Source organism: Aythya marila, assembly GCF_965140915.1.
Source record: "Aythya marila genome assembly, chromosome: 24".
Taxonomy (NCBI): Eukaryota; Metazoa; Chordata; class Aves; order Anseriformes; family Anatidae; genus Aythya; species Aythya marila.
The window spans coordinates 3047705-3063910 of record NC_139065.1 but is presented as its reverse complement, the minus strand read 5'-3'; the positions used below and the strand labels follow the sequence as shown (position 1 = coordinate 3063910).

Genomic DNA, 16206 nt, shown 5'->3' with positions numbered 1-16206 from the left:
GTTGTGCTTTGTTCCTGTTATTGTTTCTAACACACTATATTGAAATAGATCTCTCCTCCTGTTAGTATTTATTTGCCCAAAATAAGAGTGCATAAAAATAACCTAAGAAATCCCAGTTTGGCAGGGAAGGATCGCCCTTTTTGCACAGACATTGTTGCCAAACAGATAGAACCTTTACTTCCAGCCTTTATTAACAGATAATTTGTAACAGAATTAGTATCCAGCAAAATCTAAGGCGTAAGTTTTGCAGAAACTCAAGTTTCTGACTTTGAGGTTAAGTTCTGACCAATTTGAGAAGAAACACAGATTACAGTCCACAGGTGTCTGGGGTCTCTGGCTATTTGCAGTGCAGAATGGCATGTGTTAAGTCCTTTGATTTCTTTGACTTCTATCTGAACATGAAGCAGTATCTGAGTTTGTATGTTGCTTTGTGTTTTTTTTTTACCAGCTGAAGTTCATATCAGACCACAGAAATACAGAGGAGTTAATCAAAACCAGCCCCCGAGATTCCTCGTCCCTTTGAAGCCTCATGTGGTGACTACTGGGAGTGAGTGCCGTATGAGCTGTGCTGTTGCAGGCCATCCACCTCCAAAGATCACTTGGTATAAGGACAGTAGAGACCTCTCCAGCGATCCTGCCTATTTTGGCACAAATGACTTTGGTGTCTGCTCCCTGGTGATCCAAGGGGTCTCAAAAGCTGATGAAGGAGAATACATGGTTGAAGCCGCCAATGAATTGGGCCGTGTGTTCAGCAGAGCCTTCCTCGCTATTAAAGGTAACAATCTTTAATACTTCTTTTCTTTCCTCCTGTATTCTGAAGATACATATCATTGCTGTCAAGATGCCTTAAAAATGGTAGTCATACAGCTTTATTTACTGACAGGAGCGATCTCCTATGAGACTGTGTGCATTTGTCCTGCTTTATAGAATTTTTAATTTACCTAAGTGATCACTTGAAACAGATGTGAGAAGGCAGATATGAAAAACTCTTGATTTCTACATGAGCCCAGAGACCTTGCTTGATCTTGAGAAAAACTTTTAGAAAGAAATATCCCATCTTTAATAAGATGTGGTTAAACCCAGCAGGCAGCGAAGCATCACACAGCTTTTTTGTTCACTCTTCACCAGTGGGATGGGGAAGAGAATCAGAAAAAAGGTAAAACTCACAGGTTGAAATAAAGACAGTTTAATTGGATAGAAAAAGAAGGTTAAAATAATAATAGTAATAATAAAAGAATATACAAAACAAGTGATGCACAATGCAATTGCTCCCAGTCTGCTGGCCAATACCCAGCCAGTCCCTGAGCAGCAGCAGCAGCAGCTCCCCCAGCCAACTCCCCCAGTTTTCTTGCTGAGCATGACAACATATAGTATGGAACATCCCTTTGGCCAGTTTGGATCAGGTATTCTGGCTTTGTGTCACCCCAGCTTCTTGTGCACCTCCAAACTCCTCACTGGCAAGGTGATGTGAGAAGTTGGACAGTCCTTGACTTAGTGTAAGCACTGCTCACAACAACATCGATGTGTTAGCAACATTATTTTTCTCCTAAATCCCAAACATGTCACCATACCAGCCACTGTGAAGAAACTTAACTTTATCCCAGTCCAAACCAGACCATATGATAACATCTAGGTTAGATTTCTCTGCAGTGCAGGATAAAAGATTTGTGCAATAGCCATGCTAGGTGAAGCAGGAAGGAAGAAGGCCAAAGGCAATGAGAAAGGAAGACAGAGAGCAGTTAAATGTAAGTTGAACAGGGTCATTGAGGATTCTCGCATGAATGCAGAATGAGTGTAGCTGGCTGAGGATGAGCATCTGGTGAATATACTTATGGGTAAATATCACTAGCATTTTCCTCGGTTCATTATGAAACATCCTTTACTTTAAGTCAAATATTTTCATTTTAATGCAATTCAAGACACCTCAGTAGAACTATATGAATGGAGAAACAGGTTAATTAGATCCCTGTAATGCTTTTTCAGACATTGATCCTCTTGACCCTGTAATTTTTCAGGTTTCCCTTTCAGTATACCTTTCAAGTTGTCTTCTGTGACAAAATTTTGCTCTACTTCTCTCTTTCTCTTATTTTCAGACTCCTCCCTGTAGCACGAACTTCCTGAAAACTCCTCTGCACTCCTATGTGAATGAGAAGGTTTTCATTGAGAACTGGCTTTGTACAAAGGCTACATATTTATTTTCAGATGTCCATTATAGTCTGAGTGTTTTCCAGATCCAATAGTTGCATTTTGAACCTGATGCTGCATTGTAGTCAAAATGGGGGAAAAAAAGCTTTAAGAGAATTGCATCTTTTCATAATGGTTGTGGCTTTCCACTACCACCCTTAAAACACAGATGAGAGCTTCAGGAACACAGAAGATGAGAGGAAATATAATTGGCCAAAATGAAACTTTGGATGGGAAACAGATGTGAGAGACCATTCTGCCACAGCACTCACTTGCTGTCAGGCTGCTGCAAGAACACTTCATGACAGCAGATCTCTGTAAAGCTGGCCTTTTGGCCTGTGGCTTTCTATTCCAGAACACTCATTTTGGATTTCACCTAACTCTCAGCAGGTTTCCTACTTCTGGTAGAAGCAGTTGTGCATGTATTCTACTACCAGTCGCAGCTATGTATATTATTTCCCTTAACCTCTGAGTTGAGGAGTATCTGTCTACTAGCTTTATCTAGGCAAGAGAAATTCTCAGATGAGGCTAACACAAGGTAGTGCTACTGGCAGTGAAAATGCACTGATGAGAATGAATGGAAATCTAGAACCCGTTACATTTGTTTGAGCAGATCAATGCTGCACTTAAAGCTATTGTAGCAAGTGCCATAAAAAAAGGATGCAGCAGTGCTGAACTACCATGTTAGTGTCACCTTTGAAATGTAGCTGCTCCGTAAATGTTCTTTTTGTTTATATTTTGTACAATGTTGTACAGACATGACAACCATGAAATTAAACTATAGTTCAGTAAAATCTACCACGTGTGAGTGGTTATTTTGGTAGAAGCCCAGGCAGTTCCCTGCATGCTCATGTAAGGGGAATGAACATGGGCAGTCAGCAAGAGAAGCTGGTGAGTGAGCTGGTTTGAGTCAGTGGACTACAGCAATGTGGTGCCTCCTTTCCCTGGAATTAACTTCCAAAGTGGAAGAGCAGGCACTGCTGGGGGGTATGGCCTCGAGTATGTGATGAAAGATCCTGTTAGGGCAGAAAGCAAGCCCTCATGCAGGAGTCTTCCTCTGCATAGGTGTGTTTGGTGCATCTGGCTGAATTGCAGCAAGAAGAACGCTGACTTCTGTGGTCTTCGGTGACTTGGAGGATACAGTCTGGTCAGTTGATAAATCAGCAGTGCCTTTCAGTGCTATTTTCTGAGGCCTTTCCACATGAAGCCTTTGAACATCCTCTTTTGGAAGGATGAGTCTTTTTATCTGCAGGGGATTCACAGCCCATCCTCCTGGCTGGGCAAGATGGGGATGGATTGACTCTGGGCAGCACTTGGAGCAAGAGCTGCCCACTTCTACACCCCTCACCTGGAGCTGGCTGTTGCAGGAGGGGACTTGGATTGTCTCAGGGGATGGCCGTGCTGGGCAGGGAGAGGCAGCCTCCATCCGTGCTCCTCCCTGACTGCACAGCCAGTCCCATCCCTCCATCTCCAGGGAGAGGTGCTATAGGACTGCACAGCCCTCCAGGGACTGTGCAGAGAGGGTTTTCCAGAGTCTGCAGGCCAGCAATTCCAGCTTCTTCAGAAGCTTGAGACGCTTCAGAGCCCTGCCATCCTCCACAAGGCTGTTAAAAGAGCTGCCATTGGCATGTCTTACCACTTCTTAAATTGCTGGACTTCCTGGATGATGAGATCAGAGCAGGAGTAGCCGTATGTTCAAGGGTGCCGTGGCAGTCTCAGCCCCAAATCCTTGAGGATGGTGCCCTGCTGTAGTTTCTCATAGCTTTGATCAACATCACCACATCTGCTTCCCGAGCCTGTCTTCCCCTCTGCTCCTACGTGGAGTCCAGGTGCTGTTCTGGAGACGCAGTTCAGGAGGCAGCTGCTGTGTTGTGTCGCAGCTCCTGGGGGCAGCCTGCCGGGGAGATCACAGCCATGGCTAGCCTTTTGCATGCCCTGCTGTGTCCCCTTCGTGCCATGCTCTCAGCTCTGGCAGCGTGGCTGCAGAATGGGGAGCTCTGGCTGTGGTCTGGTTTGCATGGACCAAGCCCTGTGCTCAGTACCCCATGGGCAGCATTGTGCACTGCAGCAGGACAGGGGCTGGGGTTTCACCTAGGTCCAGCTCCATGTCCTGTTCCAGGTAGGAGAACTCAAGGTCTAACTCCTTCAGGCTGCTTTCAGTCTCCTGTGCCTCTCTTCTTTTTCTCAATCTCAGGTAAGAGCTATTTTTTCTCTCTTTTCTACTGGTTCCCATTCCCTGTTGAGTACACTATGAATTGGCAAGCAGGGTGTGAAAGAGCTGGTGCTCGCCATCCCCAGCCCAACCTCGCAGCGTGTTGCAGCCACGGGGCGTCCTATCCGTGCAATTGCACTGGAATTTTGGGGGGAACAGCTGGCTTTTGTGACGGGGATGAATTTGGCAGTGATCATACAGCATTGCCCATTTCTGCAGGAGGCAGCCCCAGAACAGAGCATCCTGTAACATGTGCACCAGCCTGGGCAGGGAAGGATGCTTTGTGCTGGGGGATGCTGGTTTGGGTGGTGTCCCTCCTGGGGAGGCTGAGCGAGGACCCAAAGGGGTGGCTTGCAGGAGGGGGTGGCTCTGTGGTGGGGTACAGTGGGTCAAAGCCAGGGGTGGGATGGCCTCAGTGATGCTGGGAGCAGCGGGAGGCTGAGGATGGGTGTGCACGGCTTGCTGGGTGTGGAGGTACAGAGGAGCTGCTCTGCAGATCACCTCTGCTTCTTTTGTTGGAGAGAAATAAAAGGAAGCAGATCTCTTCCTCCACCAGGTCCCTCTGGGGAAGGGCGGACATGGGGTGGGATGGAGGACGAGCTGGACACGTTGCTTTCTGACTCTGTCTTGGATCTGCTCTGGCTGCAGCTTCCTCCCCTGGCGTACTGGGACAGCCCGTGGGCAGGGACGATGCTCCCAACAGGGGCTGCTTTACTTCTGCTGCGTTCCCAGTCCCAATCCATCACCCGTGCAGGTCTGGGATACTGCGGGTTGTGCAGGTGTCTTCACCCTGTCTCTCTGGCCCTGGAGGTCCCTTATGCAGTCTGTTGGTACCTTTTGAGCTGTAACCTTCTTTCTGCATTAGCACAGGCAGTCTGTTGATGGGTTGGAGGGGTGCAGGCACCGACAGCTAACGTTGTCTGGGTTTGTCACCCTTAAATACTCCGTGACGCCTGGCTGAAGCTCTGCTGCAACTGCAAATGTGAAGAAGTAAAACTGGACACGTCTGGAGTATTTCTAAACCCGCCGCAATCAGGCCATGTATCAGCAGTGATTCAGCATCTGATGGGAGTCCAGCAGCTGCCCAGTCTCAGCGGAGCGTTTGCTGTGATTTAGGCGGTGGGTGCGAAGCTCACCCAGCAGGGCACTTCCCAGGCACGCTCTTTGTGATGCCACGCTCACAACAGAGCTGTCCGAGCGGCTTCTGTTTGTAGGCACTTTTCCTGTGGGCAGCACATCGAGATACACAAGCTGCTCAAGCCGTGTCTCAGCCCGAGGGGACCTGTTGGGAACGCTGGCAGGGCAAAGCCGGATGGAGGTGTTGACCAGACCGTGTTTTCCTGCCTAATCTTACTTCTGGGCCTGATAAGATAAAAGAAAAAAACACCACCACAGCAGGGAGGATGTTGTTAGCTGCTCGCTGCTGAAGTCAGGTGAGGTGAGCGCAGCGAGGACTGGATCTCCATCTCTTACCACTCAGCGTGGTCTGTGGGCCATGGGCATGCCATGAAACCAAGCGCTGCTCTATCTGATGGAGCTCACCAGGATTCCAGGAGCTTTATTTTAAGCCAAGACACGCAGGCAGCACCAGCTGGTAAAGGAGGATGCTGTGTGTGTTGGGGTTCTCTGACGGCAGCCTCAGGAGGTGCCTTGGTTCACGGAAGAGATCCTGTTAAGCCATGAGGAACTGGGGGTTTTACACAAAGATAAGGAAGTCGTTTGAACATCTGTGCAGCTCATTTGCTATACTTGTTGTACAAAGGTTCATCAGAGACCTTCAGCTTCACCCCTTTCTCTCTGCCCAGCCCTGGTGCCTCCAGAAGGGGTCAGACCTACCCGACAAGCTCAACCAAAAAGGACCATGGTGGAATGAGACCCAGCTGAACTTGCCCAGGTTAGCAATCTGTAATGCACTTGCACTGGCTGACGCCTGCTTCCCTGAGCCTCGCCAGTGACACTGGCTCCTCCTCACCCTCGGCAGGCACAGCCTTCTCCAGCAGATGCACATTTACATGACAGACCCAGAGGCACTGACCTATGGAGTCCTGTTACCCTGCAAATGACATTTCCTCTCATTTGCTCACTCCCGTGCAAGCAAAGCTGCTCTCTGACCCAGCCCAAACCCCTGGTCTGAGCAACGCTGCTTCCTCCAGGGTGGCCCCAGTAGCTGGGGTTTTGAGAGCTGTTGGCTCGTGCAGATCTTTGTTTTCGGTGCCTACAGCTCTGCCTTTCTCTCCCACTTGCCTGCACGCAGCTGCCTGCAGCCCCTTTGCCAGGACAGCGGCTGCTGCTTTTGCTGAGCCCTTCACAGCCGTGCAGGCAAAACAAGATTTCACTGCCCTCTTTCCCTTCCTCACCCTCCACACCACGGCTACTTCGCTGGCAGCAGCAGCCACCCCGGCTGCCCACATCTCTGATGTAAGGCTGGCAGCGGGCTGGGGTTGTTTTGCTTCCTCCTGCCGCCTGCCTTGCCTGTGCCTACACCCGGCTCTTGGCTCTTCTGCCTTGGTGTGGCACGTAGTGGCCTTTGTTCTCGCCCGTTGCATGGCGAGCAGATGAAAGCCGACCGTGAAGCATAATTTATAGGTAGCTTGAAACACAGTTTTGGCAGGGCAAAGCACGCCAAAAGATGAAGCAATGCCTGAGGAGCTGCGCTCATACTGCTTATCAAATGATGCTTGAAAGGCTCGGTAATGCAAGAGGAGGGTTGAGTTGCTCAATTCCAGCAGAGGATAAACTGTCTCTATTAGAGGGACACGTGTTTGGGAGCAGGGAGCTGATAGCTTGCTTTTGAAAACCCGTCTGGCAAGGCAAATCACACCTTAAGGAGTCTTGGTCCAAAGGGTGGCGGGGCTGCAGGAGGGCGCCTGTGCACATGCCCCAACAGGGCTGCTCCAGCTCCCCTCCGCCCTCCCGGAGCACTGGCATCACCACCTCTAAAACAATCAAACGTGAGCAAGCTTTGTGCTGGTGATCCTGAAATCTCTGTGCAGCAGGACCTCGGCGCTGTCACACCTCACACCATCCAACAGCTGCAAAAACCTCAGGGCTGAGCCAGCCCTGTCCATGCGGCGTGCAAGGACCATGCACCCTGCGAGCTTCATTTGCCTCTTTTCACACTGGTTGTATCGTGGATGCCCGGAGCATCCCTGTCAGTGCTTGTCCCTGCTGTCGCTGCCATGATGTGCCGCTCTCCTGGCTGCTGGCCCTCTGCAGTGGAGGGGAAGGGCCGGGTTGTGATGTTGTAGGGCAGGAAAGAAGCTCAGAAAGTCCCCTGGTCCTTCCCCTGCTCCAGTGCAGGACAGCGTGACCAAGCCCTGCTCAAATTGTCCGTCTTGTCTTCAAGACTTCCAGTGCTGCAGCATCCCCGTGTTATGGGAACACGAGGTTCTTGCCCCATATCAACAGCAGTTGCTTTATCTTTTTCTTTTTCCCTTTAAGACTCCTTTTTCAGCCTGCTGATAGTGGCATCAGCTGTGAAACCCTGGGACAGTGCTGAGCCTGTCAGACACTCGTGTTTCCCACGTGGGAAAGGCCAGGTACTGTGGGAAGGTGCTGTGGTGCTGCAGAGGGTGGGGATATTGGGGTATGGGTTGCTGGGCTAGCTGTTGGGTGCTTTAAGGAAATCTGGACACACACACGGATTAACATCTCAGCCAACCCAAAACTTTCTGTGATTTTCCCCAATGGAGGGCAGTGACACGTACATGCATGCGGTAGTTTATTGCACCCCCTTGAAAATGTGGGCTGGCCCTTGGCAATGACGTGTCTTGCTTGGGCAACCTAGAAAATGGTAGGAATGGTCACAAAAACCACAGCCTGCTTTCCCTGCACCAGAGCCTGTGGTGCACAGGATGCCCCTGCATCGATGACTTGGTTAGTTGTTTCCACAATAAAACCAGGAGAGGTGTGCACCGTTCTCCAGCAGCGGGGCAGGGGGCACGGGATGTGTTCCTGTTGCCCTCGTTGGTTTTGAGTCATGGCCAAGACTTCAGACCCAACTGAGGGCTGAGCACTGTCTCAGGGGATGCTGCAGCTTCTGCCCTCGTCTCCACTTTGGATTTGCCAGCTGGTGTCGCAAAGTCCCTCCGTGGTGCCCGGGGCAGCTCAATGCGGAGCAGGAGCTCAGCCAACTTGCTGGGAGGCTGCATAAATCATGTCCTTAAACCAAGGCTGTGTGGAGTGCGCTCCTCCTCTGCCCCAAGCCGGGTGTCGGAGCTGGGTCAGGCAGCCCCACTCATCCCTGGTTCTTCCAGGACCAGAGTGGCTGCACATACAGACAGGAGCACAGAAATTTAGCCCAGTGTTTCAACCCATTTCCAATAAGGAGGTGATTTTGCATGAGGAGGCAAAAGGGACTAAGAGGTCATGGAAGGATCAGTATCAAGCACACAGGTATGACTTTAGTGGGTGAACATCACCTCAGATATCTCCTTGCCCTGTCTCTATCACTGCTACCCAAAGACTATTTGCCTGCCCAGCTATAAATTGGCATTGGAAACCATTTTTCCCCATTTAGTCTGCAGGTGGACATGTAAATACCTGTCCACATTGAAACCCAACTCACCACAGACTCTTCCTGGAAAGCAGACACAAGTGAAACATAACCCATCCATGACACACAGATTAGCCTCACATATTGTCTCGAGATAAATTCGCCACTAACCACTAGCGTTAGAGGTTTTGCTATAAAAAAAATGGTACCCTTAAGAAATAACATTAATAGCACAACTCACATAAATCTATTAATTGGTGCTTCTATTCATAGCAATTTTTATTAAACAAAGCTTCATCATTTATTTAGGAAAAGGACTGAGCTTCTAGGTTGTCAGGTTCATCCTTCAGGACTGGGATTATGATCATCGTCCCCCCTTCCTGGGCAGGGTGTTTGCGCAGTGGGATACCCAGCTCCCAGGTCCTACCAGGAGAGCAGTTGCCAAAGATTTGGGAAGGGCAAGGCTTCAGCAGAACTGGTGAGCTGGGAAGGAGGTCGTGAACCATTGTGGCAGCTGCCCTTGCTGTTCTGGCTGCAGCTTCTGCCAGCTCTTTCACTTCTTGGCCTTCTCCTGCCCCAGGAGAGGAAGAGGTTCAGCTCACACGTGCCCATGAACCCAGGCTTGTGCTAACCAAGTTCTGCTGGCTGCACAGTGCCCGTACAAGCAACGCTTTCCTTTCCCGGTTTATTGAGAAAGCCTGAGCATTTTATCTGTGCTGCCTGTGGGCTCAAGAGTCCTCTTTCATGTGGAGAGACAGGGATGGGACCAAAGCTTTCTGCTCGGTCACTTTGGCCTTAGCAAAGACTTTCCGTGGGGCACGGGGGTGCCACATCCAGCAGGAAGCTGCGAGCTCCTGCAGCACCCCAGGCTAGGACCTGGTGCGCTCGTGTCACACGGTCTGCAGAAACGGACAGCGTGATAAAGATAAAACCACAACCTAAATGTAAAGCCGCAAAGCCTTTAACGCTAGGCTGAGTGCATCCATCTCATATCCATCTTTTTGCATTTCTTTTGAGTTCCCATCAGCCTGGGTCCGTGCCAGGTGGTGAACTGTGTTCTGCCAAAATGTGATTGCAGTCTCAAAACTGTGGGAGTGCCCATCGTTAGCTGTGGACACCTTAATTGCAAAGAGCTACTGCTGAGTATGGGAAGCACAAGGCAGTGTTTGGGAGCAAGGCTCCACTCCTTGGGGATGTCCTGATCCCACCCAGGCTCTGATGACCCCAGGGACTGCAGGGACATTGCCACAGCCCCGCATGTAGGTGGAGGAGCATCTCCAGCAGCGCACTCCTGTGCATCACCCTGCATGTGGCAATTAGGGGTTGTGCAGCCATTGGAGCCTTCCCAGAAGCAGAGAAGAGGATGGGGAAGCAAAGTCCTCATCAGCAGCTGCTTTTCTTTGATGTGACCAACACAGTTCATTGTCACCCACTGTGTGTCCTGGTGGGCAATACCATTGGGATTAATGCTGCAGGACACTGTGTGCACAGCACCAGCCCGATGTTTTCATCCAGACAGGACTTGTGTACATTGACAGCTGCAAACAAACCCTCCTGGAGGTCAGGTAGGAAGAGCCTGGGCCTGAAGAACCAACAGTGAGATCCCTGATAACGGGTGATCCCAAAGCTTGGGCTGCCCCGTTCCACCCCGAGAGAGGACGACCGCGCCTGTAGCACCCAACCTCGAGCATCACCTTTGTGCTTAAGCCAGGATGAAACTGATGGGACTCCCCGATGCAGGATGTGGAGAGAAACCAGACCCAAAGCCCTGCACCGAGACACTGCTGTGGAGGGCTGGGAAGAGGCCCCAGCAGCACCTGCAGCTCCCCGTGGAGCGATGGCACTGCTCGATGCGTGTGACCCCAAGCGCTCACCGCCCTCCTCCGCACCCACCTGCACCCCGTGTTCCCCATCTGCTCCCAGGGGACAGGCTTGCGATCGCCTCTCCTGCCCTCCCCCTGCCGCAGGTTGCTTTAATGAGTCGGGTGACGCTGGGAAAGGTTGCTAAATCATTACATAAGCTGGTCTGCGAGGTGTCCTCCCCCAGCAGAAATGCAAGGGGATTTCACAACGCCGTGGAATCAAGGGCATCCTCGCGCCATCTACGTGCTTGCTCCCTTTCTAATTTTGGCCCTGTCATCTCTGTTCCTTCCACGGTGGGAACACGCGCTCCCTTCCCCGCAGCGTTTCTGAGCTGGGTCAGGCTGGTATGAGCACAGGGAGGCGAGGAGTCCGGGTACCTTCTTGGATGAGATGTGTGTCTACCTTCTCCGCTCACACCTGTGTGGCTGTAGTCGCCTCCCTGAACCATCTTATGGTGGGCACAGGCTCCAGCTGTCAATTTTTTGCACAGTGTGTTCATACCTGCCTGGCAGCATCGCCTCTGGAGCAGGTCTCAGGACCCTCAGAAACAGAGCAGAGAGCTGAAGCTAGGGAGAGGCTACCACAGAGTGCCACCAGGCCTTCTGGCCATGGGCAAGCAGGGTTCGCTGTCCCTTGGTCACCATCAGCCTGCAGCAGGAGCCCAGCCCATCCTTGCCGGGGGCTGGATGTCCTCACAGGCAGCCGGGAGACCCCTGCCCTGAACCTGTGTGGCTGGATGTGGTGGGGCAGCAGCACGGCACAGCTGTGGAGAGCAACCTCTCGTTCATCTCAACAGCATCACCTGGCAGGGCATCCCCTTCACACAGATGGGTGAGGAGGAGCCGGGGGCTGAGAGCACCCTGAGCTGGGCCTTGCCTGGCAGAGAGCACTGGGTGGAGGTGGCAGGACACCAGCAGCCCCTCGACCGGTTTGGTAAAGGCTCCTCAGGTGAGATGGGGACACGAGGAGGTGAAAACTGGGCGGGCTGGCCAACCTGATGGAGGGGAGCACAGATCTGCTTCTTTCTCCATCACCACCCTGCCCTCCCAAGGTGCCTCCTTGGTGCCTGCTCCCAGCGCTGACCAGGGCACGTCCCTTTTTAGCCCCTGGCAAGCCTGCAGAGCCCCCTGAGCTGTAAGCAGCTCAGAGCAGTGATATTGCTGCTCAGATATTGCTGGGACCTTGCAGGGGGCTGCTTGGCAGGGGCTGCCCAGGACAGGGCAGAAGGGATGACCTGTATCCTCAGCCTTATGGTGCTGAGTGTGGGCACCTGCAGGCTCCTGCACAGAGCATGAAGTGCTCTTCAGATCACAGATATCCTGCTATGCTTGTGTCGCTTTGCCTGTGCCATCTACCAGGAACAGGGGAAGAAAAAGCAGGAAAGCAGGAGCCTGAGCCCCTGGAAGTCCAACTGACAGCAAGGGCCTGACCCAGGTCTGGGTCTGCTCTCCAGCCCCGAGGTGGTCAGGAGTGGAGCACAGGACCCAGGAGGAAGGGCTGTGAGTTTTGGGCAGGGAAGGGAAAGCTGAGAGGGGTCTTACAGCTCTCTGCAGCTACCTGGTGGGAGGGTGCAGAGGAGATGGAGCCTTCTGAGGTGCATAAAGAGAGGAAGAGGCACCAGGAGTGAGCTGGGAGATAGGACATTCCTCTTAGATACTTGGAAAACAAATTCACCGTGAGAGTCACCAAATATTGGAACAGAGGCTGGAGAAGCTGCTGGATTTCCATTAGACCTCAGCTGGACAAGGGCTGGAGCAACCACAGCCAGGCTGGCCCTGCTTTGGGCAGAGGGTCGGTCCCCCAGCCAGAATTATTCCAGGTGCCTGTTACAACACACCCCAGCGATGCGGGGATTTCATTCCCAGGTGCTTTATCTCCGTTACGCAAGGCTTTCAGCTTGGTGCATGCAGCCTTGCAGCTGCTCCGTGTGAGCTGTCCTTCCTTTTTGTGGGGAAAGCGGGGTTCTCCTTCCTTTTGTCATGTAAGCCCCTATCCACAGTGGGAGACCTGTGAGGCTCGGGGAGGTTACCAGCTCTGCCGAGGGCCCGGCTGTGTCTGCACCACCCCAAAACCACTCAGTGCCGTGTGTGCGAGGAGCCCAGGGAAGGTTTTTCTCAGAAACACGGTGTCCGCATGTCTCAGCAGGATTCTGCACGGCTCTCCTCAGCTGGGCTGCTCCACGCACGCTTTCAGCTGGATCCCGGTTCCCGCGATGGAGCTGAGCTCTCCATCGACCCCGTGGCGCTTTGTGGTCCCACAGAAGGAGAGCCTTTCATGAGAGGCTGAGCGAAACTAAGGCTTTGTGCATTTGAAGAGCAGGTTTTCTCCTGGAGAAACCTTGCCAGGCTCTGGGAAGTCTCAGCTGTGCTGGGTGAGGCTGAGTCACCCCTCAGAAAATGGCATTATCCTGGGAAATGCAAGAAATTCCCAGCACCACTACCTCTGTCCCTCTTGGTGACCACCCACTCCAACGAAGAAGCAACCCCAGGTGATAAAAAGTCACAGTAGGGAAGTCCATCAGCAATTTGGGGGCTAGCTATTTTATTTTTTATTCAAGCTAGATTTAGATTTTGCGGTGATCTGTAGACACCTTCAGTTCAGGAGTGCCTGACAAGTTTGAACAGAAAACCCTGCACCACTTTGGGAGCAGCATTGGGCCAGCGAGCCCTTTGATTGCAATCAGCGAGTTGGCAGGAATCCCAGGAACTCGCACAAAAATGCTTTGAAGAGGCCAGATGCACAAGGTGTGTCCCTGTGAGCGTGTGGGGTGCGGAGCAGTGATTCACGGCATCGCCATGCAATGCTTGGTGCGCGCACATGCAGCCGCTGGACTGCAGCGAAGGCCCCTGTCTCCCTCCGATCACCAGCTGCTTTTTTTTTGTTGTTGTTCTTTTTGTTAATCTCTCCAGTCTTTCGCCTATCCTGCTCCAGATTTGGCACAGGTTTTGTTTCCCTTTCAGCCTTCTCCTGTTGCTGCCCCGGTGCCTGCGAGCTCCAGACAGAAAGGCAGACAGGGAATTTGCTTCAGGCGCTTGCAGATGCAAGCTCTGCTGCACTGGGCTTGCTGGGGATGACACTCACCGTGCCCTGCTAAGTAAGCATCCCCAGCCCGTGATTCAGAGCAGAAGCAGCAGTTTGCATAGAGGTGCAATAAACTCCTTTATTTAAGTACCTTTTTCTCTTTTAGAGATGGGATTGGAGTCAGTTGCAGAAACCTGGGAGATTCCCTCCCTTGGGCTAGACTGTGCAAACTCGCCCCGAAGAAACCATTGTTTCTTGAAAGCCTCTGTAAGCTCCCTGTCCCCAGCTCCCCAGCCCAGCTCAGCATTTTGGGCGAGTTATGAAACAGGGCAGATGCTGGAGCACAGCATTTGTATTATCCGCCAGCAAATGACTGGATGTGATAAACACTTGGCTCTCCCGTGCAGGGACAGGGTGAGGGCTGTTCCTTGCCGTGGGGGAAATGACATTACAGGTTTGCAAGAGCTGGGCACTTTGTTGTGCAGAAGCCATCTGACGCTGACAGCCTGTCATTGATTTGCGAAAACATCGTTTGGCATCGATAACAAGCGTTCAGGAGAAACAAGTAGGACACAGGAAAGCAACACCCAGGTATTGCTTCGCTGTTCCCTATCCAGACTGGAAGCGCACAGACGTGTCTCCACTCTGAAAACGAGCACAGGAGCAGCAGAAAATCCTCCTCCGTGTTCCTGGACATTGACAGAGCTCTTGGGCAGCGCTCACCCAGGCTGGCCTCCCCTGGGCATGCCCTAAATGTCTGAGTTGTTTGGGTGATGGAGCAGAGCGAAGCTGCTGCATCGCTTGGGTGAGACGTTGGGAACCTTGGGGAGGGGAAGCCAAGGCTAATTAGGCTCTAGTTGCTCTAGGTCTGAGTCTCATTAACAGAGTTTGGGTTTCTGCTGCTGGGGTTCACTGGAGAAGCACCCTGGAGCAGCAGCAGGTGTACAAAGCTCACCCTACCTAGGAACACGCCCCGTGCTTTCTGATATTGCTCTTGTTCCCATGAAAACCAACGTGCGGCATTGCTGTGGCCACCTGCGTGTTCACAAACACCAGGGAAACACAAAACCTGATGAATGGGAATGAAATAAAGTGTGTTCGGTGTCCTCCTGCTGCTTTCGAGGAGAGACCCAGCATCTGTGAACTGCCAGCACCAGGTCTAAGGTCAGCTAGACCCCAGGCACTGGTCCCTTGAGGGATGGAGGAACCCTCCCAAGTCCTCTCTGCTGTGGGGAGTTTTTGGGAGTTTTGTCCAGCAGTGCAGAGGAATGTGGTCCTCCAGCCGTGTGTCCTTGTCTCATGCCCAGGACCTGGTGACAAGGGATCCCAGGGAGCCTCTGTCCAGGGCGCCCTCCCCTTGGCCTCCCTCCTGAAGGGGTTTGTGCCTCTCCTCCTCTATCAGCCTCTAGTGGCTCGGCAGGAGCTTTGCCAGCACTTGCTGTGAAACTGAGTCCCCCAGCACCGGGGGGTCTGGTTCTCTGCAAAGGACTCGCTGCAGCCCAGCTTGGCAGAGAGAAACCTCTCCTTCAGAGTCACAACCCAGCGTGTGACTTCTCACATAGCCAGGTTCTCTTGTAGTCTTCTTGCTAAAAGTCCTCGCTTCTCCCCCGCTGCCCCAAGCCACTTGCAGAGATTGCCCCAAAGCTTTGCCGGGTGCCTGTCCTGATTTATACGTGGATTTTATACTGCTGCTGCCAAAGGGTCCACGACCTGTGCAGGCAGAAGAAGTTTTTGCACAGGGAGAGCTGGACAGAGGGAGATGGGAGCATCTCCGCGGGGCCAGGGTGGTGGCTGGACCCCTGTGGGACTGGGCATGGTGGGCAGTGTTGTGCCTCTGACCCACGGCGTGTGCAACGCTGCCTCTTGCTAACAGGGCTGTCCCCAGGCTCTTGGCACTGGGACACCATTTCGACCCATCTTAAAACAAGAGAAATAACGCAAAACAAGTTCAGCGGGCTGCACGGGAGCTCCTCCAGCCTATGAGCACCGTTTCCTAGTGAGACGCACAGCCCCATATCCATGGCCCCGTTGCGAGGGGGCGCAGCAGTGCCCAGTGCCCACCCCCAACCCCCTTCCCACCCTTCCCCTCTCCCTGCTGGGACCCCCCCAGTTTGGGGCAGAGCTGGGACCAGGGCAGCAGAGCTGCGTGCCCTGCAGCGGCGGCACGGGGGCCGCGAGCGAGCGGCGGCGGGGAGCGCGTGGGTGTGTGCAGGCAGGGCTGTATATCCAGTCTGGCAGAGGGTGTGCCTGCTCACACGGCGGGGAGCCGAGCCGGGAGCAGGAGCCCTGAGACACCCTCGGCCAGGGGACGTATGGCAAGGAGGGGCTCGGGAGATTAACGCCAGAACGAGACGCGTTCGCTGTCGCCTCGTGTCGCGCGCGGTCAGGTGCAGTGCAGCCCCCTCTCCCCCCAGCCCCGCGGTGTGCAGCC

At 52.8% G+C, this 16206-nt stretch overlaps 1 protein-coding gene across 1 annotated transcript in view; it reads left to right on the top strand.

Annotated features, from left to right (window-relative positions):
• IGFN1 (immunoglobulin like and fibronectin type III domain containing 1) overlaps positions 1 to 2982 on the top strand; it is a 34260-nt gene extending 31278 nt beyond the window's left edge. Inside the window, exons 24-25 of the mRNA XM_082778367.1 lie at positions 449 to 775; positions 2094 to 2982. Of these exons, the coding sequence (XP_082634493.1) occupies positions 449 to 775; positions 2094 to 2107 (341 nt within the window). The 3' untranslated portion in view covers positions 2108 to 2982. The remainder of the gene's footprint in view (positions 1 to 448; positions 776 to 2093) is intronic.
• The last annotated feature ends 13224 nt before the right edge of the window (positions 2983 to 16206 follow it).